General features: G+C 39.9%; 1 protein-coding gene across 1 annotated transcript in view; it reads right to left on the bottom strand.

Moving 5' to 3' along the window:
• Positions 1–27,900, bottom strand: part of PAK5 (p21 (RAC1) activated kinase 5) — a 319,035-nt gene that overhangs the window by 44,052 nt on the left and 247,083 nt on the right. The window contains 1 exon segment of the mRNA XM_033185622.1: positions 327–1,112. Coding sequence (XP_033041513.1) covers positions 327–1,112 — 786 coding nt within the window.

Raw genomic sequence — 27,900 nt, 5'->3', positions numbered from 1 at the left:
ACAGGAAACTTAGCAAAATACAATCACATCATATTTATTACTCATATATCAGAATATCTTTCAAATAAATAAGTTTATTTGCCTTTTAATGAGAAACCAGGTAGGAGGGTCCAAAAGATAGGTTTTGATTTTAATGAATATATATGCCTTATCCTAAACCTTCTGCCCTGGGGCCTCACAAGTGGAGACAGGGTGGGTTTTCATATTAATTTTCCCTTAAAAGGCAAACAAGTACTTGGCAATCTTGATCATATAAAAAGGTCGTGTCAGCACCACCCTTGTGGAGGTTTTTGTACACTTCAGGGAAAGGAGGTAGCAAACGTTACCTTTGGAATGCACATTGTGGGCTCGGACAAGCGAGGGTAGGTGTAGGAGTTGTAGGAGTGTCCTTGGGGATGGGTTTTAAATGCACTTGCTCCAAATGGCATCATCGGTTCCTGGAGCCCCGAGCCTGACCTGGATCTCTGCCGCATGGCGGGCTGGGGGCTGGTCTGATTCAGGTACGAAGACTTCGGCCTCCTGTCATAGTCATCCAGGCTGGGTCCCCATTCACTTTCACTGTACGCCAAGCTCTCCTTGGAGCACCCACTGGTCCCTGCAGTTCTAGAAGGTGTGAATTGGAATGAATAATCCAGAGGGGGGCTACTGGAGGCTCTCTGATACTCCCACTTGAGGTCACTATATTCACTTGGTTTGCTCAGTGAGTCCAAATGTGAGTGATAATCAGCAGAAAATCTGGCAAAATCGGATTTCAAAGGCTTCATCTCAGAATAGTAGGCCTCCCCGTGCTTCATTTTCATTACGTGCCCATTTTGTTTGGCTGCATGGCTGCCTCTATAATACGGATCCAGATCGTCTCCGTAGAGACTCTTCTCCCTGTACTTTTCGGTCGTGTAGTCAGCAGTAGTATCGGATTCGCTGGAATACTGGGAGAAGGTGATGAAGCCATTTTCTTCCGCGTGGCCTGGACCATGGCTGGAGGCTCCCTGATCTGGGGTGGGTGGGCTTTCTTTCCTTAGGGAGTTGGAACGGGTCACCGAGATGTTGTCAAAATCCTCTAGCAGGCCGTTGATGGAGGTTTCCTTGCAGGGTTTGTTTCCTCTAACGATTGTCTGGGGATAATAAAAGGAATACTGTTTGAGGAAAATATTTCATGACTTTAAATTGACGGCAGCATCCCACCCCTACTCCATCCAAATTAAACTACAGAAGGAAAAAGACCCCAGGAACACTTAATACAAAATGACAAAGAAAAAATTGTCGATTGGCTGCAGTGGTGAAATACATCAAATAGTAGACAATAATCTCAAATTGCAATTTTTTTTCCTACCTATCTCAATAGAGACATCAATTAACCACCAAAAAGCCACGTAGGAGACTATATAGGCTGTCACTATTTCATTTACCAGTTTACAGGCAAATCCCTTCCCCCTACTTCTTCTACCTAAATAATAAGCCCTAACCATCTATCGATGAGCTGATAATTATAATTTAACACTCTATAACTGTTTGGTAATAAAAAATAATATTTATTACTGTTTTACATTCATTATTCAGATGATTTTCAAAATCAGAAGGCATTGTCTCCCAAGTATTAACATAACTAGAAATGGGTGTACATTTTTTACCCTTATATAGAAGACACATAATAACTGAGGTTATGAATTTTATAGATGAGGAAGACACTTCCTGAAACTGTAATTAGGAAACAGCCTGAAGATTATTTGTGTGATTTATGATGAAATGTGATATTCTTATTAAGTGTGTATACTTATACTATACAGCTTGTTTGCTATGGCCACACTTCTGTGTCACATCATCGCTGAATTTTGGGTGGCTTAGTAACGATGGTTGCACCTGGATCTTAGTGACAAATTGTTCCCTTTAATGAACCTAAATAACACAAGAATACCAGGAACCGAAAGACATCGCAAACCACTTACAAAACCGTCAGCCGTTCCTTGACAATGACAGGATTCGAAGGAAAATATGATGGGGGTGGATAAAAGAACAAAGAACAAAGTGTTGTGACTTCAGACTTCCAGGATTTTAGGAGAAAAATACCTTTGAGCAACTAGCAAGGAGTTCAAAACCATCTTGGATGGTACAATAGAAGACTTCAAACCGGAGGAGGAAGTCAAAGTTGTCCTGGAGCTGATGTTTTATAAATCTATCCATGGTGAAACAGAGGCTTTATTTTTTTTTTCTCTCAAAGAGTCCTGGACTAATGCTTTTGTTCTATACCCTTTTCTTTCAAATACATTTTTTGTTCTAGAATAGTTTTAGATTAACAGAGAAGTTGCAAAGAGAATACAGAGTTCTCACAGACTTCTCATCCAGTTTCCCCTTCTGTTAATATCTTGCATTGCTATTAAGGAAACTCCATGTTCCTATAGATTTCATTAATTTTCTCCTAGCGTTCCAGAGTTCCATCCAGGGTAGCTCATTACATTTATTTGTTATGTCTTCTGAGTTTCCTCTGATCTCTGACAGTGTCTCAGATTTTCCTTATTTTTTGATGACCTTGACAGTTTTGAGGAGTACTGATCAGGTATTTTGGAGAATGTTCCTCAGTTGGGGTTTTCTGGTGTTTTCTCCATGTTTAAACAGAGGTTATTTGGTTTGAAGAGGACGACCAGAGAGTAAAGTCACATTTCATCACATGATGTTCAGGGTACATATCATCGACATGACTTAGTAATGATGATGTTAGCCCTGACTACCTGGGTGAGGTTGTATTTGCCAGGTTTCTTATACACACAGTCACACTCCCCTCCCCTAGCTTTCCATATATTGTATTATTTGGGAACAAGTCAATAAGTGTAGCCTCTACTCAAGGGGCAGGGATTTAAGCTCTGTCTTCTGGGGTGTGTGTGTATGTTGCAGGGTATCTATATAAAGTAGTTGGAATTCTTCTGCACTGACTTGCTTATTTGCTCCCATTTACCTACTTATTCAATTATCTATTTATCTATAAGGATGGATGGACTCATGGTTATTTGTTTTATACTTTGGGGTATAAGCCAACACTATGTTATTTGCCTTGCTGCTCAAGTGGTTCCAGCCTCTGTCACTGAGAGTTCTCTCAGGCTGCCTGCTGTGTCCCTTTGACAATACCTCTTCCTTTTATTTTTCGAGCACTTCCTGACTTTCTGTCACTACAAGAAGCTCCAGGTTTATCTTTTATTTTCCCTGCCCTTCCCCTCAAATCAGGCATTTCTCCAAGGAACCCCAATAGTATTAGAATTAAGATTTGGTTCCGGGAATACTCATTGCTACTGGGTGTCACTGCCAGGCCTCAGCAAACAGGGCTCCGAAATAATATGTTTGTAGACTAACTCATGAATACACTCACACACCTATAATTATATCTGTCCATCTGCATCTATATTAACCTAAGCATAAATCCATATTAATGTCTCTGAATCTGATCAAGTACCACATAGTTCATTCTTGCCATTTCATTACTTACCTGTAACTTCGCTCTGTAACAGTAAAAAACATGGGCCCGACAATCTGCCATTCATTTGCTTATTCAGTGCTAACTGTTCAGCAGTTTCAGATTAACCCACTCTACCATGAGAAACAACTTTGTCAACTCCAGTACAGTGTTTACATCTAGTTCTTTAAAATTACTATACACTTAGAGTTTCCATTCAAAGCACTGTTTCCAAAGTTCCTTGAGTTAGTGTCTTCTTTCCTGCACCCCCTTCAATGAAGTTATGTAATATATGTGTAGCTGTTGGATTCTTTGGTCATGCTCTGCATTCTATCCCAGGATCCTCTGATCTTCTGGTTTATTTTTTGTTGTTGTTTTTTGAAACTGCATACATTAGTTAACTCTCTGTGCTGCAAAGCTCTATGGGTATAGACAAGTGCAAAGCATCATGCATTCAGTGTTAGAATGCCATACAAATTAGTGCTACCAGCTGCAAAAATATCTCCTGAGTTTTCTCTGTCAAACATTACCCTCTCCCCAAACCCTTGATATCACTGATCTGGTTTCTATCCTTATTGTTTTGTCTATTCCAGAATATCATATGGATGGAATCATACAGTCTGGAGCCTTTCAGTTTGACTTCTTTCACTGAGCATAATATAGTCAATGTTCACAAACTAGTAGCCTAGTCTCTCTCTTTTTTTGCCTATTCCTTTTTTATTCCATAGTGTGGAATTCATTATATGGAATGTAGTCAATGTTGAGGGTGGTGCATACACTGACGGGTTGATTGCCAAAGTAGGGGATGCTCTGTTGGAGCCTCCCTTAGAGAAAGAAAGAAACATGTATATAACCTGGGACCTTTCCTCAGAGGAACAACCTCCATGCTCACCCCACAGATTAACTTGGGAGAAACAATAACTGTGAAGAGGAAAAGATGAGCAGTCTTGGCAGAGGAAAGGATGAAACGGCTATAACTCAGCCTTAAAAATATCAAGTCTACTTCAACAGCTTCCTATTTCATTTCAGTTGTATCTTCCCTGTTTACCACTTTTTTTTTTTTTTTTTTTTTTTTTGAGAAAGTCTCTTGCTCTGTCACCCAAGCTGGTGTGCAGTGGCATGATCTTGGCTCACTACAACCTCCACCTCCCGGGTTCAAGCGATTCTCCTGCCTCAGCCTCCCCAATAGCTGGGATTATAGGTGCCCACCACCACGCCTGGCTAATTTTTGTATTTTTAGTAGACAGGGTTTCACCATGTTGGTCAGACTGGTCTCAAACTCCTGACCTCGTGATCCACCCACCTTGGCCTCCCAAAGTGCTGGGATTACAGGCATGAGCCGCTGCACTTGGCCTTGTTTACCACTTCTCTATTTTCTCAGGGTGGCTTTCAAGCCCTCTTAGACATCTGCTCTGCTACCTTCTATGGATTTAAACTCCTGATCTCCTTTCCTATTCAATAATGTCTTGCACTGTTTTTAAAGAAAACAGAAACAGGTTGTTTATATCACAGTGTATCAACTAAAAGTTTTTCCTTTTGGACAGAAATTATACTCTTACACATTTTCTACTCTCTCTCTTTATGAACAAAAGGCAGGTTACTCAAACAAAATGTTATCAGGTATTCATGGCTTCTCCAAAAGTAGCTTCCTGGTATATTTAATCCCAGGCATTTGTGTTGACAGACGTGCCACATGGGTAATGAGTGTGAGGGACACCAAGGTCTTAAAGGGCCTTCTGAATCACTGGACCTACTCAGGTAGTTCTTTAGCAAAAATCGTATCTAGACTTTCTCTGAACTTGATAAACAATACTTAACTATATTAGATTTTTTCGTATTCAGTGTTACGTTTAGCTCTATATCCTAGAAAAATATTATTTCTTTAAATTTTATCCATCTTAAACGATATTTCAATTATTTTTTCTTGTCTGCCCCCCACGCCTTCCCATCTCTGAATACACAAAACACTCAATCTGGTCCAATGGAATCATTTCCAGCATCTTAACTTTGGAAAGAGTCTAGGTCACCTCTTCTTTTCACTGAGTAAAACCTGAAACCTGGGGTTGACTTTGCCAACAATATTTAACAAACCTGGGATTTGAACCCAAGTCTCCTTTCTCCCAGGCTAGGTCTCTTTCTGTGGTATGCTTTAGACTCTTTTGAGCTAAACAAAATAGTATCAGTAAGCAATGCAATGTTGGTGTGTGACACCATGACCCAGCAAATTGGCCATTGGTCATTGCGGTGCATATTTCTATCACACACTCCACTCTCAGAAATTAGTTGTTGAATGTACGGAATATGGATAATTCTAGATTCCAATTTCAATTTCAGTATACACTTGCTATGTGATTTAATTTAATTCTCTATTTCATTACCTGTTCTCTTATTGGTAATAGAGATATTATCACTTGATGGTATTTAGTGATCCCCTTCCCCCTGGAATTGTAGATGCAGATGGAAGGAGGGGCTACAGAACAGTTTTAAAACATCCTAATGCCCTCAATGACAGAAATGTGTAAATATGATATGAATTAAGAACATTTCGACACATTCATCAATGAAGGCTAGGAAAGCATGAAGATTATTTTAAAAACGATCAGAGAAAAGCTAAAAGTCTAGGGGAAGTTTCTGGAAGAAGAGAACTATGAAGCGCATCTAGGAGGAAGCAATAGATGTAACTAGAGGGAGGGAAAAAAGAGATAATCACCAGCTCATCATTTACTGGACAACTGAGGCTCAGAGGTGATCTGTATGCCCTAAGATGCTACCATCTTTGGGGTTGGGATGACAATTGTGAATACAGAAGAAAGGCTCTCTGCTCATATCGAATTAGTATCCCAATTATTTGTTTGGAATTTATGTCCAAAAAACCTATTAGTTCATCTTTACAAATTAACGACTGGCTGTGATGGGGGGTAGACTGTGAGTGTTGGAAATTCACTACAAGGACACAGATAATTTAGAAGGAAAAAAAACCTTCCCTGTGTGATTCTTTTGAGATAAGAGCATTATTGAATACCTCCTTTGGAAGTTCTGGGTCCCTTACATCTCCCTATTTTTACACTAAAACCCTTCCAATTTCATTCATGAGTTGATTGGGTAGACTTTAAACTAACACTTCAGTTTTGAGAAATACTGAAATAATAAAATTTACATGTCAAAAAGAGGCATCTATTTATCCTAAAATATCTATAGATGGATAAAAAAGAGAACTATAGTATCTATGGGTCTAGGCCTATACTGTCTATAAATATTTTTAAACCACTAGGAACAACATAATGAAGGCCTATTAAATAGAGCTTTTTCTGTCATTAATTGCGCTATAAATATCTTATATTTAGGAAATTAATAAACAAAAGGAATAAATAACAATTTCATAGGGATTTTTGTCTCCCAAGTGTGTTCATTAACATTTCTATAGGAGAATAGAGGGTCACCATTTCATCATACAAATTAATGTGTGGCCTCAGAACTGGGGACCTGCCGTTTCTGTGCACTTGTCACCACATATCCAGAGAAAATATTAATACTGCTATGAGCTAAATGCTATTTAGAAGAAATGATAAAGACTACCAATTTATAAGAAACATTGCTTAAAAATGTAGTATTTATTATCATTATATTGTATCTTAGGCTTATAGCACTTATGAGATAGGTAATATTAAGTGTTATCTAATCTTTTAAAGCCACTGTCTCTTAATCCATAAAGCATTGAGACTAGATCCTTACCTCACAGGGTTAATGTGATTATTTAATACAGTAATATGTGTAAAAACCTTGGCATGATTCCTGACATACACAAAGTACTTTAAGTGCTAGTCACTTAACTATTGACTGGGGCAGGGTGGGGAGTGGCGGTGGTAAATTTTACTTTTAAATTTAGGTTGATAATAAATGAAGAAGAAAGGAAGCTACAAACAACAGCTAGAATAAATAAATCTAGTTTTATATGGTGGGAAAAAAGGGATAATTGATGTGGGAGACTTTAAAGTACTATTGGTAACTTTAGATACAAAATATGTATTTCTTGAATTTAAACAGATGTATCTCAAATTAATTACAATTGTTACATAAATACTCCTTCCAAGAACTAAAAAGTGGAAAACTTTCAAATTAATAATCAACATTCTATAGTTATTTTCCTTAAAAATGTAATGTATGAGTCAGAAAAGTTAACCAAGTTAGACTTTCAAGATTTAAATGGAAAGATAGGTATAGAAAAGAAAAGTTGATAGAAATATAGTAAAACGTTGATAGCCGCTGTCATCTCAGGGTGGGAAGGCTAAGGGTGATTTATGTTTTAGTCCAGTGCTTCTCAAACTTTAAAGTGCACACAAATCACCCAAGCATCTTGTTAAAGGGAGACTCTGATTCAGTAGGTCTGGGTGTGGCCTGGGATGCTAGAGTTCCAAAAAGCTCTCAGGTGATGAGGATGATGCTGGTCTGAGGGTTACACTGTGTATACAATGGGGTTTATGCATTTTCTAGATCTTCTACAATCAGGGTTACCTTTATAATAAAAAAGTTAGACTGAGGTATGCTTTTCTGTACAAGAAGAGTCAGCATTATATGTATATACATACAAATATATAATTGTATTAAATATGCATTTTATTAACTATATATAATATAGTGTTAAATGTACTATATGTATTGTGTTCTATATATACATACATAGCACTAAGTATATTTACACTATATATACATTGGGAATTGCATGTTCATTTTCTCATTCCCTATGAAGATGAAACATTTCTCCAGCTTAACCAAAACGATGACTTTCATGTATTTCATCATTTTGGTACACCTGCTTTTATAGCATCATGCCCTTACTATAAGGCTATAAGCCTTAGAGTTATTGATGAACAAAATCTGAACACTACAAAAGATATGATGTGGTTACAAACATTTGGAAAGAAGAAATTTTAATCAACCAACAGTAAAAAATGAAAGCAAAATCTAAAAGCCAACCAACCAAACAAACAAAAGGGCAAAGAAACTAAGGCATGTCCTAAGACAGTCTTTTCTTGGATTTCATTTTCATGTTTAACATTTCAAAATGTTTGTTGATGGATAAATGTATCACACTTTAAATAAAGCACACACTCTTCTGTTTCAATGAAAACTATTAACTCGGTGTGAATAATCAGGGGCTTGCAAAATGTAAATGTTTGTTAAAAACAAATTGTTGCCCCACCTAAAAAAGTAAAAGAAAAGAAGACCAGTTAAATCAGAACCAAGGCAGTATTTGTTTTGTTGATACAGATTTCACTTTATAGAATCATAAGTGGAAAAGCAGTAATAATGAAAATTCAAACATGCAGAATTTTCCAACACAGTTTAACCAGGCTTCCAAACAGAAGAACCACTAGTTATTATTATCTGTCTCTGATGTTTATTAAAGCATAATTGTGCATAACTGCAAGAGGATTCGTGGATTTTATGCCACGGAACCTCCAGGCATTAAAAATCAATGCAACCCAATCTATTTGAGTTTGAAGCCATGGTGCTCATTGTCTTTCATTGTACCCTGGACCAGCTCAGCATCTGTTTAGGCTCCCAGTGACAGTGGCCATATTTCATAGTGCTCCTTCCGCGGGCTGTTGGCTGGTGATAAGCTATAATGGATCTGTCCATGAAAACAGCTGTCTCCCCTTGTTCCCCGAAAAGAGATGAAAAAGTGCCTCTGCTCTCACAGACTGTATTAACCTTGACAATAATGAAGTGTGTAATTAATAGCTTTGCCCTAATAGGACCTCACATCTCTTTTTCAAAAGCAGTATCTTCTGTGTGCCTCAAACATGTGTTTCATTTTGTCTTTCGGGTAAATATAGCTCAGGAGGTTAAGAAGCTAAATATTTCCACAACTGAAGTATAAACCAAGATTCTCTCAGAATGTATGTACTTTTAAACTGTCTATCTAAATTCTTACCCTGTTGGTAAAGAACCGGCTTCCTTGTTTTTATTAAGGCAGGTAGCTGGAAACATCAGGGAACATAATCACAACAAACAGATTTGATCTACTTAGATCCTTGTAGGAAGAAATGGTAACTCTTGTTTGGATTTTGTAATATCATTAGATATTTTCAATAAATATTTTCATTTGATATTATCAATAGATATTTCATCTATTTTCTTTCAGTTCTCTACATATACCTTTCATTTGGTAACAACAGTGGGTGGGGTAATTGGGTGAACATTTGAGAATCACATATCCCTGGAAAAAAAGGGAATTCAGACAACATATTTCAGAGTGGAGGCAGTGGTAAGGGATTCTAATCAGAAAATCCCTTTGTAACAAATTATGTAATAATCTTAATCACATGGAATCCAAAAAGCCAGTTTCTGAGTTTTTGTTTGTTTGTTTTTTTGTTTGTTTTGAGATGGAGTTTCACTTTTGTTGCCCAGGATGGAGTGCAATGGCGTGATCTTGGCTCACTGCGACCTCCGCCTCCCAGGTTCAAGCGATTCTCCTGCCTCAGTCTCTCAAGTAGCTGGGATTACAGATATGCATCACCATGCCCAGTTAGTTTTGTATTTTTAGTAGAGATGGGGTTTCACCATGTTGACTAGGCTGGTCTCAGCAAATTTAGGTTACTCATAAAGGTAAGGCATCTGTCTCTTTCTATTCTAAGACTGAAAAACATTTTATCTTTAAAAATCAAGATGTTTTAATATATTACAAAAATTTTTTTTGAAGACAAGGTCTTGCTCTGTCATCCAAGCTGGAGTATAGTGGTGCAATCACATCTCACTATAGCTTCAAACTCCTGGGCTCAAGTTATTCTGGGTAGCTAGGAATATAGGGATGTACCAAAATGTCTGATTAATTAAAAACAAAATTGTACAGGGGAGGTCTCATTATGTTGCCCAGGGTGGTCTCAAACTCCTGGCCTCAAGTGATCTCATGCAACAGCCTCCTGAAATGCTGGGATTACAGGGATGAGCCAAGAATTGTTTTTAATGTGCTGCTAGGAAATGTAAAATTAAATATGTGGCTTGCATTTTATTTGTATTCAGCAGAATTGATCTAGAGCAGAAGTCGCCAAGCTATGTGGCTCATGGCCCTTTGCCTGTTTTTGTCAATATTTATATATGGTGAGTGTATGGCTGGATTTGTGCACCACAATGGTGGGGCTGAGTTGCAAGAGAGACCATATGGCCTACAAGGTGTAAAATACTTACTATCAGGCCCTTTACAGAAAAAGTTTGCTGAACCCTGATCTAGACATACAGGTCTCATCTTTGGAGGGAAAACTCTTGTAGTATTTGATTCATGGGCTGTGCCAAAAAAGAAAGAAGCTTCCCCAAAAGCTGAATGTGCTTTCTTAGAGGGAGAGAGTCATATGGCACCACAGGCATCACTTGGTTTACTGTCTGCAGTTCTGTGACCGAGGAGGACATGAAATATAGTTCTCTCCACTCCTGAAGAAATGCAGTTTGTTGGCCAAGTCAATTGACTAGCATAAACAACCCAAATAAACAACCCAACACTGTTCACAAATGAGCTTTTCTGGAACAGCAATCTGAGAAGCAGACTGGCCAAGTTCCTGCTGGGTGGTAAGGTCATCTTAGGCAACAGTAGGTGTTGTGGGCATAAACAAGAATCCACCATTTCTTCCCTCATGCGCAAATGGGGGGATATCTCCATATGATCTGAACTTTAAATAATTTGTGAACTGATGAATAAAATGACTGCCACCAATCCATAATTGGTTTAACAGTTTCTAGTTACTACCATGGATTAAACAATTGTTGTGTGCCAAGATGATTAGAAGTATTTTTCCCATATATAATCATCATAATATGACTCCAATGTATGGCATTATTACCCCTTTATAAGAAGGAGGAAAGTGAGGCTCAGAGAGGCCAAGGAACTTTCCAAGTGTCACTCAGCTGGCAGGTGAAAGGTCTGAAAGCAAGGTTCACACCTACCTGTTACAAATGCTGCCTCTCTATAGAATGTGAAAACCACAACACCCTGTCAGCATCCTCAACTTTAACTCCCAGGAGTAGAAAGGACAGTCAAAGCTCAGAAGGACAAGCTCCAAACTCTTTGAGATACAATGAAAGAAATGTAAGTATAGTCTATGGAGGGCAGAATATAAAATATTTCCAGAAACAAAGCTTTTTAAAAAAGGGTGTTTAAAACTCAGAATTAATGGGAATTGGGGAAAAATAAGTTGACTGGTCTTTGAAATAACTAGTCTTTAATGCAACCTGAAAATTCTTTCTCTATAACAAAGGAAATGTTACATTGTGTTTACTCAAGATTTTGACATTTAAAAATTTAATAACTAATAAAACATGTAGTCTACATATCAATTGCAACTACCTACCCAAATCAACCAACTGATGAAATTATGCTTTAAATATTGCTAATATGCAATGCTAAGGGCCACTATTAATTGCTTTCTCATATAGCACAAGGCATATTTATTTTAAATATAGCATAAGGCATATTTATTTTAAATTTAGCCAAGAAAAATTTACCTTTGCATGTCCTAAACTTAAATTTTTGTTGTTGTTGTTGTTTTACCTGACATTTCAAGCAATCTTTACAAATGTGGAAATTATCTCTTGGAGGCATAATAAATGTTAAGAAACTTGTTAATCTGGAAATAAAACCGGCAGGCAGTCAAATAACATTTTAAAATATAAATTTGGTATTATAACTATGTACTGTACTTCATATTTCAGAAATTGACTGTTCTTAGATGCCAAGAAAAAAGTATGCTGTATGCAAAAACTAGAGGAGAAAAGTTGCAATCCAAGTCTTCCATATGTCTCAGAAATTTGAAACTTCTAACCCCATTAAATATTAAGGTCATCGTGGACATAAAGATGGAGAGAATAGACTCAGGACTCTAAAAGCAGGGATGGGGGATGGTGGATAAGGAATGAGGGTTGAAAAATTACCTGTTGGGTACAATGTTCAACATTTCGGTGATGGGTACACTAGAAGCAGAACCCCTACCACTCTGCATGTAATATCCATGTAACAAACAAGCACATGTACCTTAGTCAGCTTTACCAAACATTCCTTGATATTCATTACTAATTTCTCTTTGGTGATCAAAGTCAGAATACTAGTTACCCCTAGGGGAAAGGTGCTCATTGGGATCGGGCCCAAGGGAACTTTCTGGGTGATGAAAATGTTCTATATCTTGATCTTGGTTGTGGTTACACGAATACATACATACACACAAATTTGGCATACTGTACATTTATGATTTGTATCTCTCATTACACATAAATGATTCCTTTGTCAAAATACACTGGAATTGCACCAAACCAAAAGATTGCTTGACCTTTCCAGTAAATATGGGCAGCTTCTGCAAAGGTGGGACACTGGATGTATTCAGAATGGGTGTTTGCCAGGGAGTTGTCATGCAAGCAGGTAGGTAGCAATGGGCACTAGAATGTGGATGAACCATGCAGTTTAAGTTGAAAGGAGATTATTAAATGAGGGTGCTGATAAGTAAGGAGCATGCAGCAAGGTCAAAGACTGAAGGTCTAAGGGAGAGAGAACAGGTGTTGTGGGATGTGGCTGTGGGTGGGTGGCTGGGTCAGAGGGGAAAAAAATCCCATCTCTTAGACCCAATCAGAGATACAAGTCTGTAGCTGAGATATTCCAGTAACTCTTAGCAAATGCCAAAGAAATGATGCTATTCATACTATTAGGAGTTGGCAGAGCTGGGCAAGGTGGCTCACACCTGCTATCCAAGCATTTTGTGTAGCTGAGGCAGGAGAACTGCTTGAGGCCAGGACTGCCAGACCAGCCTGGGCAATATAGCTAGATCCCATTTCTACAAAGAAAAAAAAAATAGCTGGGCATGGTGGCAAGTGCCTGTGGTCCCAGCTATTCAAGAGGCTGAGGTGGGAGGATCCCTTGAGCCCAGGAGTTGGAGTTTTCAGTCAGCTATAATCATACCACTGTACTCCAGCCTGAGCGACAATGTGAGACCCTGTATCAAAAGAAAGAAAACAGTTGGTAGATTAGGCTCCCTTCATCCTCAATCTCTTTACCAATCTCACCAGTGGAGCCTGATGCCTCCCTATGTACTAACTTGGCTTACCCAGAGAAACCTGCAAGTCTATGGTGCTTTCCCTTTTTATTTTTTAATTTTTTTTTAACTTTTACTTTAAGTTCTGGGATACATTTGCAGAACGTGCAGGTTTGTTACATCTAGGTTTTAAACCCCACGTGTATTAGGTATTTGTCCCAGTGCTCTCCCACCTCTTGCCCCCCATCCCCACACACACCCAGTGTGTGATGTTCCCCTCCCTGTGTCCATTTGTTCTCATTATTCAACTCTGTTCAACCATGGTGGAAGACAGTGTGGCGATTCCTTAAGGTGCTTTCCTTTTGCACAGTAGAAACGCTAACTCTACAACATTTCTTTCATTTAGATAAGCTATATACAGAATCAAATCATGTCTTTTCTTTTTGCAAAATGAGACGTTTATCCCAAGGACATCTCTCTCTCTTTCCATGGTAAGAAATGTGTTCATATTTAAAAGATTTTGTTCCTTTGAAACCCAATGGAAGGTTTAAGAATGCACCTTGAGGATTTCTAACAACCCCTAGGACAGGCTAAGGCAGTAAGAGATTCTGCTTCATATGGCAGCTTCAATTGCAGTGGCTCCTGGTCATGCACATTGGAATCATCAGGGCAGAGGCCAAGGTCTCTTCCCAGACCAATTACATCTCTGATCATGGTTCTAGGGTTCAGTAATTTCTGCAGCTCTTCAGGGGATTCCAATGGGCAGCCAAGTTTGGGAACCATATTGCTAGAACTTCTCCTGCCACTCAAAGTTTGGTCCTGAGGCCGGCAGCATCAGCATCACCTGGAAGTTTGTTAGGAATGCAGAATTGCAGCCCCATCCAGATCTACTGAATTACAATCTGCATTTTAACAAAATCTCCAGGTAATTAATATATACATTAAAGTCTGGACAGCACGGGTCGACCAAGACAACCTGCAGGTCACATTTGCAGACTTCCAAATTAGTCTGCCTTGGGGAGGTCTTGTGACTCATTGGCAACATCCTGTCCCTGAGTAAAGAATTGTATCCGAGTTCCTTTACTTGTTGACACACTGATTAATGTGTAACCTACTGACATTGAAAAGGATGCTGATTTGTTTCTGAATTATGAAGTTTTGCTGGTTTGTATCTGAATCAGGAAGTTTCACTGATTGTCTTGCACATAGATGTGTTAGCCTGTATGTTGCAATCTGTAGACAATGACAGTAACCCCTGTACTGTACCCTCCAATGAAAAAGGACAACTCTGATGTGAGAGTCTCTCTCCTTTCTCCCAAACTTTCTTATAAAATATTCCAACTTGTAACAGACTTTGGATCATTCCCAACTTTGTTGATGTGTTTTCCCAGGTCAGTTCTCACATTTGACTTCCAATAAACCTTTTATCAACTTCTGCCCTGACAGCCCTAATTTTGGTCAACAACCATTTGCCTTTGATTCACTCCTTACTCCTAAGGTCCCCTTTTCATGACCCAAACCATTTCAACTCAATAGGGATTTTAAAATTAGTCCATTCCCTTTGTGTATATATAAAATTATATATTTATTACAGAGAGAGCTTACTGATATAAACACACATACACATACATTTAGATATATGTATATTTAGGTGTATTTAGATGTGTGTGTGTGTATATATGTGTATATATGCATATACATATATGTGTGTGTGTGTGTATATATATATATGGAGAGAGAGAGAGAGAGAGTATAGAAGAAAAAAAAATCTAGCCCCTAAACTCCAGATTAATAGGGTCATTCTTTCATTTAATAGAAAAAGAAACAGTAATTCAAAACAGAAAGGGAAAAATGATTGATTCACAACACCAAGGGCACCTCTGGACATTATGCTCCTAGAATGCATTCTGTGACTGAATGATGGAGTGTAATTATCCCATGTGTTTATCCAAGAGGGCAAGTTTAAGTCCAGAATGCAGGACTCTGAAAAGAGTTCACCGATTAATCCCATTGACTCCCTCAATGATACTAACAGAACAGCAGGAACCCTTGTACCAATAAAGAGAGATAATCCACTTCTTTCCTCTCCAAGCTGCCTTGCCAAATTGAAGCTCCTCTTCTCTTAGTTATATCTTAGATAAAGCTTAGTTATATCTTAGATAAAGCAATAAAAACACATCAGAAGAGACTCAAACAACATTATCTTTCCTGTTTCCAAAACTGTATTCTATCAGTTGTTTTCACATAAAGACCACAGATTTAACAAAAGACACTACAAGAAACATAAAATCCAGGGGTGTTTTTGGCCCAGGAATGTTCTTGAAGACATCGTTTGCTACTTCATTAAGTGTCTCCTAGAAAGGCCTCATGACACATTTATTTACAAATTAGAATTAGAAAGCTTGGCTCTCCTACAGGAAATTCTGCTTTTCCCACTCCCCTTTTCTGCTGATAGAAATCTAGTAACTGTTTCAACTGGACTCCCCAGAGGCTTAAAAAAATCAAATTTATAGTTTAACTATTGGTTTTGTTCATGTGTAAGGCCTGTAGTCTATTTGCATTCCCTTCTGTCTCTTCTTTCTTCCATGATTTACATGTTTCTTGGCATTCACTGTTGAATGATATAATTTGCCACACCTTTATTGTATGGAATTTCATTGCACATTAATGCTATCCCACTTGGGAAACAAAGTTGATTTTTGAAAAATTCCTCTCAATGACCACTTCTGGTCTTTAACTTCCTCCCTTATGAAAACATATTTAAATAGTCCTCAGCAACTTTAAAATCCCTTGATCCTACATCTGACTCAGGATGCTGGAGCAGGTTCATCAACTAGGGTCTTCTGAAGGCTGTTTACTCCTTAGGAAAATACTACCCCAGTGCACAGAGAAAAAAAACCATATAAAAAGCTGCCAATGTCTTCGGCATCTTAGAAATAGACTAAAGAGAAATCATGGCTTGAGGAGCTTTCAAAAATCCTTTAGCCCTGACTGCACCCAAGAGCAAATATTTAATAAATAAGAATCTCTGGATTCTAGGCAGTGGTAGTTTTAAACCTCTCCCAGGCGATTCCACTGAGTATTTGAGGTTGAAAACCAGTGTCCTAATGCAGTGCATATTAAACCCTACTTGGCACATAAATGACCCCAGCGTCTCCTTAAATAGCAGACTCCAAGGGAGCAGGTCTGGTAGAGGGCTCAATATTCTGAATTTCTAACAAGCTCTTAGGTGAGGCTAATACTGCTGGCTGCAGAGCATGCTCTTAGTTGCAAAGTCTCAAAGAATAGATTGTGCTCCCTTGGTGGCTGAACTGGGGTTTACATGTTCCAGGGAAAATGAAATCAGCACCGTGTCCTAGAGAGAGTGCTGGGTTATGAATCTGGCAATCTGGATTCTAGTCCAAGTTCCATCTGTGGCAACTATGAAGCCTTCACCAAATCACTTTCCCCTGCTGGGGCTATGGTCCTCGTCTGTACTGAGAGGGTTTCCCTGGCACCCTTCTAGCTTCAAAATTCTGTTGCTTTGAAGGTTCTCTCCATGTCTCAGCTCCATATCTCAGCTAATCCAGATAGTTACAGCTCCTACAAAGTGCAAAGCAGCTGGCTTGATTGAAAAACAATCTGATAGGTGCTTAGCTACTGGGAGACAAAATTATATGCATGAACTGAGGTTTGTGTATGCTTTCCTTCACTTTTAAATTCCTAAAACAAGCACTGACCGTTTACGTGAACAAATCCTAGGTTACTTACATGAGTACATCCTGCCACATGCCATTTGGTGTCCTGACACCTTCTTAACAATGTCAAACCCAAACTCGAGTAGGTTGATGCAAAAGTGGTTCCAATTCTCCTCTCCTGTCTGTATATATGTCCTTTGGAGTGTTACTCTGCGGCTCCTCCCATCAGGAGATGGAGTCTGTTTCCCTTTCCCTTGACTTTCGGTTTAGCTCTGGCCAATGGAATACAGCAGAGATGATGTTGTGCTTATTCAACACTACATTTCTAGAGGCTGTGCAGCTTTGAATCCTGCCTGGTTACCATGTGTACAAGTCTGTACTAGCCTGGTGAATGATGAGAGACACAAGGAACGGAGACCAGTCTTTCCGGCTGAGGCCATGCTGGGCCAGCCAGCTTCTAGCCAACTCAGAAGCTGATGTGAGTGAGCCCTGATGAGGCTAGAAGAACCATGGATCAAGCACAGGCCAAACTGCCAACTTGCAGAATTGTGAGAAACAATAAACACTTTTTTAAAACAAAATTTAAGTTCCAGGATACATGTATAGGACCTTCAGTTTTATTACATAGGTAAACATGTGCCATGGTAGCTTGCTGCACCTATCAACACCTCACCTAGGCATTAAACCCTGCATGAATTATCTATTTATCCTGATGCTCTCCCTCCCCCCATCACAGCCCCAGTGTGTGTTGTGTTCCTGGCCTATCTCCCTGTGTCCATGTGTTCTCATTGTTCAGCTCCCACTTATGAGTGAGAGCATGTGGTGTTTGGTTTTGTGTTCCTGTGTTAGTTTGCTGAGGATGATGGCTTCCAGCTTCATCCATATCCCTGCAAAAGACATGATCTCATTCCTTTTTATGGCTGTGTAGTATTCCATGGTGTATACATATCACACTTCCTTTATCCAGTCTATCATTGATGGGTATTTGGGTTGATCCCATGTCTTTGCTATTATAGATAGGGCTGTAAGAAACATATACTCACATGTATCTTTATAATAAAATGATTTATATCCCTTTGGGTATATACCTAGTAATGGGATTGCTAGGTCAAATGGTATTTCTGGTTCTAGATCCTTAAGGAATCACCACACTGTCTTCCACAACGGTTGAACTAATCTACATTTCTACCAACAGTGTAAAAACATTCCTATTTCTCCACAGCCTTGCCATCATCTGTTGTTTCTTGACTTTTTAATAATCACCATTCTGACTGGTGTGAGGTGGTATCTCATTGTGGTTTTGATTTGCATTTCTCTAATGATCAGTGATGTTGAGCTTTATTTCATATGCTTGTTGGTCACATAAATGTCTTCTTTTGAGAAGTGTCTGTTCATGTTCTTTGACCACTTTTGATAGGGTTGTATGTTTTTTTCTTTTAAATTGAATAAACGCTTATTGTTTTTTTTTTTTTTTTTTTTTTTTTGAGGCGGAGTCTTGCTCTGTCGCCCAGGCTGGAGTGCAGTGGCCGGATCTCAGCTCACTGCAAGCTCCGCCTCCCGGGTTTACGCCATTCTCCTGCCTCAGCCTCCCGAGTAGCTGGGACTACAGGCGCCCGCCACGTCGCCCGGCTAGTTTTTGTATTTTTAGTAGAGACGGGGTTTCACCGTGTTCGCCAGGATGGTCTCGATCTCCTGACCTCGTGATCCGCCCGTCTCGGCCTCCCAAAGTGCTGGGATTACAGGCTTGAGCCACCGCGCCCAGCCAAAACGCTTATTGTTTTAAACTCTTTTATATTGTGGTAAAATATACATAAACTTTACCATTTTAACTATTTCTAAGTATAAAATTTGGTGGTATTAAGTCAATTCACAGTATTGTACAACCATCACCACTATTCCTTTCTGGAACTTTTTTTAAAATCATCTCACATAGAAACTTTGTACCCATTAAACAGTAACTCCCCTTCCCTCCAGCCCCTGGTAACCTCAAATCTACTTTCTGTTTCTATGACTTTGCCTATCTAGGTTCCCCATATAAGTGAAATCACACAAGACTTGTTCTTTTGTCTCTGGTTTATTTCACTTAGCATAATGTTTTCAAGGTCCATCCATGTTGTAACATGTATAAGAATTTCATTCCTTTTAAAAGTTGAATAATGTCTACCACATTTTGTTTATCCATTCATTCACCTATCAACAGACATTTGGATTGTCACCCCTTTTGGCTGTCGTGAATAATGCTCCTGTGAACATTGATATACAATAATCTGTTCGAGTCCTTGTTTTGAACTATTTTGGGTGTACTGAGAAGTGGAGCTGCTGGGTCTTAGAGTTAAGTCCATGTTTGACCTTCTGAAGAATCAACAAACCGTTTTCTGCAGCAGCTGCACCATTTGATATTCCCACCAGCACTGCATGAGGATGTCAATGTCTCCACATCCTTGAAACACTTGTTATTTTCCATTAAAAATATTATTTTTATAATAGCCATCCTAATGGGTGTGACGTGGTATCTCATTGTGATTTTGATTTGCATTTTCTCAGACTATGTTGAGTTTCTTTCTTGCACTTATTGGCCATCTATATATCTTCTTTGGAGCAATATCTAGCTATGTCTTCTGCCTATATTTGAGTTGGGCTGTTTCTTTTTATTGTTGCTGAGTTGTTACAGATTTTTATATATTCTGGGTGTTAATCCCTTATCAGATATATTATTTGTAAGTATTTTCTTGTGTTCTATGGCTTTTCACTCTCTTAACAGTATAATTCAGTGCAAAATGTTTTACATTTTGATAAGTCTAATTTATCATTTTTTTCTTTTGGTATTCACGCTTTTGGTGTTATTTTCAAGAAATCATTACTAAATCCAATGTCATGAAGCTTTCGCCACGTTTCCTTCTAAATGTTTTATAGTTTTAATTTCTATGGTTACATTTTGACCCATTTTGAGTTAACTTCTGTATATGGCATAAGATAAGGGGCCACCTTCATATTTTAGGTTTGTGGGTATCCAATTTTCCCAGTGTTATTTGTTGGAAAGCTTATCCTTTCTCCATTAAATAGTCTTGGCTGCCTTGTGGAAAAGCATTTGACCACATACGTGAGGATTTGTTTTGGAGTGCTATATTCTATTCCATTGGTTTAGATGTCTGTTCTTATGCCAGTATAATACTATTTTGGTTTTAATTGTAGTTTTGTAGTAAGTTTTGAGATCAGGAGGTGTGAATCTTCTAACATTGTTCTTTTCAAGAGTGTTTCGGCCCCTTGGGATTCCATATGAATTTTAGGATGGTTTTCTGATTTCTGTAAAAAACACTGTTGACATTTTGATAGGGATTGGATTGAACCTATAGATCACTTTGGTAGCATTTTCACGTTAACAATATTACATCTTCCAATGTATGAACAGAGGATGTCTTTTCATTTATTTATGCCTTCTTTCTGCCAGTAATGTTTTGTAGTTTGCATGTGTTTTAAGCTCTTTAGCTTCAGAGTGCTTTGTTACACAGACTTATTTGTGATCATAGATAACCATTATTGATATTATTCCAGGCCACTGACTCTAAGGCTGCTGACTTCTCCACTGGATAGAAAGCACCAAGCAAGGGATTAACCTTTCTCATCTGCAAAACAGGTTGTCAGGGGAACTGCTTCTCTGCTGTGCTCACATTTCCCTGCAGAGTCTTCCACTGGAATAATACTTCTGCTCTCTCCCACCTCCCCTACTCATCTGCATGTGACAGGGAGTGTGGCTTATCTGGCAGGGGAGAAAGGAGAACGGTCAGGGCCCATGCATGGCTCGAAGGACCTTCTCTTCATTTTTTCTGGAGAGTTTTCCTGTCTGCATAGCCTGTGTTTTCTACTTCCATGGGGTAAGCACCCAGAACTTCTCTTCTGGAGGTTAAGCGTCCCACTCTGACCCAAACGGGCAGGTGACAAGTGTATGTAAAGGGACTCCTCTGTAGCAGGCTGACCAGTATCAGTCTTGCAGAGCTCTCTCTTATATCTAAGCTGGAGGGTGAGGTGGAGGTGTATATTGTACAAGGCCTCCTTAGTAAATGGGGCTTTATAATAATACAGCTGATATCTGGATTCCCATCTATCTTTTCCACAGCCTATTACAAGGAAGAGTCTGCAAAGATATTCACATTGCCTTAATCTCATGTGTAAGCATAATAATTTGAATTAGTCCTGGAGATGAAAGGAAAGCAAGCAGAATTTCCAAGAATTTAGAAATTGAGGAAGGGAGTTGCTACCAGAATGGAGGAAAGAGGTCAGGAGACAAAAAGGTTTAAAACAGAAAGAGTTGGTTCTATAACAAAAAAGTTCCCCTTTATTAATCTTTATGTGCTATCATCTGTCTCTTGCATTTGATCTTCCCAATAGCCCTAGGAGATACATATTATTATTACACCTCATTTTACAAATCAGAAAGAAGAAGTTACAAGCATTGCCTGAGGTTGTAGTAGATGAAATATTCTCTCAATTCTTCCCTCCTTCCCTGTGATGATGATATATCTCACTCTCTGCATGTGACTTTTTAAGAGTCTCCCAGTAGAGTGGGACCTACTGACTTTGAGCTTGGCCATGTGTCTTGTTTTGGCCAGTGGAATGTTGGTGAACTGACAGAAGCAGAGGCTATTATACATATTAACCAGTTCCTTGAGTCCTTGCCATCTGCCCTGAAAAAAACCTGGCCTGGGTAGTTGCTGGTCCAAAACAAATGCCAAGAGGTGTCCAGAACAGACCTGAACCCAACCTAAAACCCGCAGCCAACTCTAAGTGACCTGAACCTCAAAGCAGAGTAACCCCACCAGCCTAAGACCCATGAGCAAGAAAAAGAAATGTTTGTTGTTATAAGTCATTAGCATTTGTAGGGTTGTTTGCTATGGAGCATTTTTGCAACCATAGTTGACTAATACACTGGTGAACTTGGGATTAAACTCCAGGAATGCACTTTGGGAGGCCGAGGCAGGAGGATCATGAGGTCAAGAGATTGAGACCATCCTGGCCAACATGGTGAAACCCTGTCTCTACTAAAAATACAAAAATTAGCGGGGTGTGGTGGTGCACTCCCGTAGTGCCAGCTACTCGGGTGGCTGAGGCAGGAGAATCACTTGAACCCGGGAGGCAGAGGTTGCAGTGAGCCGAGATCACACCACTGCACTCCAGCCTGGTGACAAAGCAAGGCTCCATCTCAAAAATAAATAATACATACATACATACATACATACATAAAATGAAATAAAATAAACTCCAGGAATGTCTGACTGCAGACCCCTTGCTCCTAATGTTGCTACTATACAATCTAGGAAATAATAGTGCCCATGGCTAGCTGCCTTGTATTCAGGTGGAGCACAGCCTCTTGGTGTCTGGGATGTGCCTATTACAGATACTCACCTGTCATGCATTAATTATTTTTATGATTAGTGCTTCATGCTGATTCATCAGTCAGTTTCTGAGAATCTAAAAGTTCTTTCTGCAGATGATTCTATTCTTATAATTTTGCACTGCAGGACTTTTCCATGCTAGATTAGTAGCTAGTAAAAAGCTTGGTTTACATGCAATATTTGACAGAGCCAAGATTCAGAGCTGCTCCAAATCAGTCAAACGTGACCACAGCATCTGAGCTGAACACAGAAAGGACCCTTTTCATCAATCAAAGTTTGGTTTCCTCTGAGGGAATAATTAGAACTGAATCCAAGGATATTCCTCATCTTGCCTGAACTGTACGTGTAATAGAGCTTTAGCAGGCAAAACTATCCATTTATTCAATCTACTCGAACTAGAAAATAACACAAAAACCAAAAAGCAAGCAAACAAAACAAAAATAAGATGTCATCACTCATGAATTTTAGTTCCAATGCCTGTAAGTCACAGATGGTTGAGACAGAGGTGGCTTTGATGGGAAAGCCAAGTTGATTTATTTTGCCTCATTTTATCTTGGCAAGGAACCCAGGCAGGCGGGAGGGACTACTTTCAACACGGAAGCATCACGAAGTGTAGTAAGCTGGGAGGAATGGTGCTGTGGAGGGGAAAGATCACAGACGCCTCCAGTGTAGAAAATGGCCAAATGACCTACAAGCTACCTGCCAATGACTCAGTGGCTTTCTGGGTAGATGGAGTTCTCAGGGAGTAATGCAAGCACTTTTGGTCTTTCCTGGGAAGTGCTTCTAGTTGGGGAGGGAGAACATATTGGCAGCAGCAAGCTTTACCTGGTAGAGAGGAGGTAGCCATCCACTTTCTTTATCTGTGTCAACTCCACCTTCTCTGTTTTTTTCTTCCTGCTTCTGTGAATCCCTTCTATTCATTCCAGCACATTCCCTGAAGACTCTAAGTTCTGCCCTACTTACATCAGAGAATCAGCTCCTCCTGGCACCTGAAGGTTTCTGCCTCTCCCTGGCTGATCCCCAGCTTACATACAGCTTCTGCCTGAGAAAAACATTTAAGACTGTCTTTCCGTATTGGTCTTCTTGATGAGCTGTACATTAGTTAAGCAAGGCTGGGTACATCCTCACCCCATGATTGGACTTTCCTGACTCCAGATAGCTTATAGATTCAAGTTATTTTTCTAGATTTACAGATAACATTAAAGTGCTTATGCTGTGCTGCTACACATACTCTTTGAAGTGCATGCTCTCCGTCTCTCTCTGTATATAATCCCCATAACAACCATATGAAATGTCCACTTTTATCCCCATTTTACAGGTGTGGAAATTGAGTCTTGAGCCAGGAGGTAGAAAAGTTGTGCATCTGAACCCAGGCCATCTAGCTACAGAACCCACATCTTAACTGCTACATTCACATTGTTAATGTCATAAAAAAATGCTTTACTTCCTGACAGTTGTGTTAAGAACTTTATGTATATTTTCAAATTTAATCCACTCAAAAATCCTATAAGATTGGCAGAATTATTATCACCATGCCACAAATTATTGCTATCAGGGTAAACACACCTGATAGCCATAACTTAAGCATACCCTTAGAGTAACCCTGTATGGCAGATGCACCTGAATGTGTGTTCCAAGCTAGGGCATCTGGGAGTGGCCAACCTGATTAGTTCCTTGTCAATGATAAACATCAGAGCCCATGGGCTCTTCTGTGGAATACAAGCTGTCTGGGGCACTGAGGCCCTGAGTTTGGAGTTAAATGAAAGTTGCCAGCTGGAGGTTGTTAGGGGGAAGGTGCTAAGTGAAAATGCTATGTAAACTGCATGCTGTTTGCAAACAGTTGCGGTTTTCCTGCCACTGAACCCTCTCCCCTGTGTGTGAGCCCCCTAATAAAACCCCATGTCTCATTTTCTGGGTCTGGGTCTCTTCTCTGGCCTCTTGAATGTGGTCCCTTTGCTATCGAGGTTAACAGAGATTTGACACAACAGCATATGGCATGGGGACACTAAAGTATGGAGGATAAGCCACTCAGTGAAGGTCACAAAGCTACAGTTTAAGTGGAGGAATCAGGTTTTGAAGCCAGGTCTCTCTAGAGCCAAAGCTTGTTCTCTTAGCTAGAAATCCTCATTCACATCCCTGCATCCAAACCTGTGACCCCTGATGACTCCTGTATTGTGAGTTCCTTTAGCTTGATCTGCTTTGTCCCTTTGCCACCCACACACCAAAACGGCACCTCTTTTTCCTACCTCTTTAGACATTTAGAGAAAAGACACCTGGTTGTCTTGACAGTTTTCCTCCTCCAGAGGGGCCATGGAATGCTGTAGGCTAGGCATTCTGTGTCAGGGAGGAAAAGCCCAGGCTTGTATAACTCCTTACTGGGGCAGTATCTGGGATGCAGCTTTATTCAGAAGCACTAGGTATCCCGTGCAAGGAATTGTAGAGAGGATAGGTGTTCTAATTTGGGTTCCCTTGAAAGTAACCCAAGAAAGAAGGACTTTAGCGCAGGTTCTTTATTTGGGAGGAGATTCCAGAAAGCCACATGAGAGACTGAAGAAAGTGCAATGAAAATGAGAAAAATCCACATTGGGTGCCCCAGTGGGCTGGTTAATGCTGTGGGCAACTGGGCGTCTTTGCTGCAGCAGATGCCCTGCAGAGCCATGTCAAATGCAGGTCAGAGAAGTGGGGGTATTTATCCAAGAACTTCCTTTCCACATTGGTTAAGGATTACCTCTGGGGGCATTCATTCCCTGGCATTTCTGGGCAGACTCGTTATGTCAGAGAAAGCCCTTGAACACAGAGCAAAGAGAAGCTGTTAGTGTGCATGAGATGAGTCCACCAAAGCTGCAGTTAAACTCAGGTGTGTTCAGGGGATATGAAGCAGGGCATCTTCACGACTGCTGTAGCCAGCTTTGCACATGGACAGAGCAATATCTGCTCTGTCACCTAACTATAAGGTCTTATGCGAACTATGGAAACCTCTCTGTAAATATCAGATTCCTTCCTTAAAAAAACAGAGATAATGATATATTGCTAGTTTGGAAGGAGGATTAAGTGAGACATGGTATGTGTTAACACCTGGTACAGTGCCAGGTATACAGTAGACAACTATTATTGCTTCCCCACTTGGTTAAAAGTGAAGAGAATTGCCAAGTGTGGTGACTCACGCCTGTAATCCCAACACTTTGGGAGACCAAGGAAGGTGGATCACTTGAGACCAGGAGTTAGAGACCAGCCTGGCCAATTTGGTGAGACCCCGTCTCTACTAAAAGTACAAAAAATTAGCTGGGTGTGGTGGCATGTGGCTGTAATACCAGCTACTGGGGAGGCTGAGGTGAGAGAATGGCTTGAACCTGGGAGGTAGCGGTTGTGGTGAGCTGAGACAGCGCTGCTGCACTCCAGCCTGGGTGACAGAGTGAGACTCCATCTCAAAAAAAAAAAAAAAAAAAAAAAAGTGAAGAGAATTTAGACAGACTAGATGGTCAAAAGTGTAAGCACCAGTCCTCCTCACTTTGCTTAAATTTCTGGATAATTAGTAGGTTGATATGATTTGGATCTGTGTTCCTGCCCAAATCTCATGTCAAATAGTAATCCCCAAGGTTGGAGGTAGGGCCTGGTGGGAGGTGATTGGATCATGGGGGTGAACTTCTCACGAACGGTTTAGCACCATCCCCTTGGTACTATTCTCATGTTAATGAGTGAGTTCTCACAAGATCTCATTGTTTAAAAGTGTGTAGCACCTCCTGCCTCCCTCTATTCCTCCTGCTCTGGCCATGTGATGTATCTGCTCCACCTCTGCCTTGCCCCACAATTGTAAGTTTTCTGAGGCCTCCCCAGAAGCCAAGCAGATGCCAGCGTCATGCTTCCTGTGCAGCCTGCAGAGGAGGTGAGCCAATGAAACCTCCTTTCTTTATAAATTACCCAGTCTTAGTTATTTCTTTGTAGCAGTGTGAGAATGGACTAATACACATGTGCTTGTTGAGTGAAGGAAGGAGGAAAAGACACCACACGTGGACAGTAGCCCAGGAGGGGCAATAACTACAATTATATACAGTGGCATGAATAAGGCTGAATCTCCTAATCATAATGTTGAGTGAAAGAAATCAGGCACAATTGCACAGGTACTACAGAATTCCATGAAAATTAAGTTAAAAAACCAGCAAAATGTATAGCTGGCATCGGTGACCCATGGGGGTGATTGAGAATGGAAGTGGGCACAAGCTGAGAATCTGCTGGGGTGGGTTTATAACATCATGATTCTTGATCTAGTGTGTTTCCTTTGTGAAAATGTGTTGGGCTAAACACTTAATAACTTGTGCACTTAAAAAATACATTAAATGTCAATTAAAACTTAAACAAATAGGGGTGAGAGAGTATAGCCCTTGGCTTTCAAGCATTGTAGGGCCTGCCTGCCTATGAAATGAGAAACATAGAGACACCAAGAGACAATTTCTTCTGCATGCATCTAAAACAAAGAGACTTAAGAAAGTTAATCAATTTTAGAAAATTAACTAAAATTTGATATAAAGGATCTTTTGCTGACCTAAGTTTTAAAAATGAAAGTCTATATTTCATATTCTCCACTGACCTCCTCCTCTCATACCTTCTAATTACAGAGGGGAAAAGAGTAACCTTGGAGCTGAAAAGCCTGGCAGACACCACCTTTGACTGAGTGATCAGAGTGAGCACCGCCAGCCATGAAACACATTGAATCTGGAACAATGGTAAGGCCCACCATGGCTTCTCTGATAGTCCTGCCAAAGGTGCATCACCTGAACCTGACTATGAGGAAGTGTCAGCCAAAGGCAAATGGAGAGCATTCTGTAAAACAACTGGCCTGTGCTCTTCAGAAGTGCCAAGGCCAATCCAAAGAAAGGCTGAGGAACTGTTCTGGAATCAATAAGACCAAAAAGAGATATGACAACAAAATGCAACATGTGACTTTCAATTGGATCTTCATTATTAGGTCAACTGGAGAACCTTCTTGAGGCCTGAGAAGTAAGTGGCAGTAAGGTCTCAGTGTTAATGTCTTCATTTTGATAGTGGCATGTGGCTGTGTAGAAAATGCAGGCATGGTGGCTCATGCCTGTAATCCCAGCACTTTGGGTGACCAAGGTGGGAGGATCACTTGGGCCCAGGAATTAAAGACCAGACTAGGGAGAACCTGTATCTACAAAAAATATTTTAAAAAATTAGCCAGGCATGGTAGGTAGCACGTGCCTGCAATGCCAGCTACTCAGGAGGCTAAGGTGGGAGGATTACTTGAGCTTGGGAGGATGAGGCTGCAGTGAGCTACGATCATGCCACTGCACTCCAGCCTGGGCAATGGAACAAGACTGTCTAAAAAAAAAAAAGAAAGAGAAAAGAAAATGATGCTTCTTTTTGGT

Source organism: Trachypithecus francoisi, unplaced genomic scaffold (genome assembly GCF_009764315.1).
Source record: "Trachypithecus francoisi isolate TF-2019V2 unplaced genomic scaffold, Tfra_2.0 Lachesis_group21, whole genome shotgun sequence".
In the NCBI taxonomy this organism is placed as follows: Eukaryota; Metazoa; Chordata; class Mammalia; order Primates; family Cercopithecidae; genus Trachypithecus; species Trachypithecus francoisi.
This window is presented reverse-complemented; position numbering and strand designations above follow the sequence as displayed.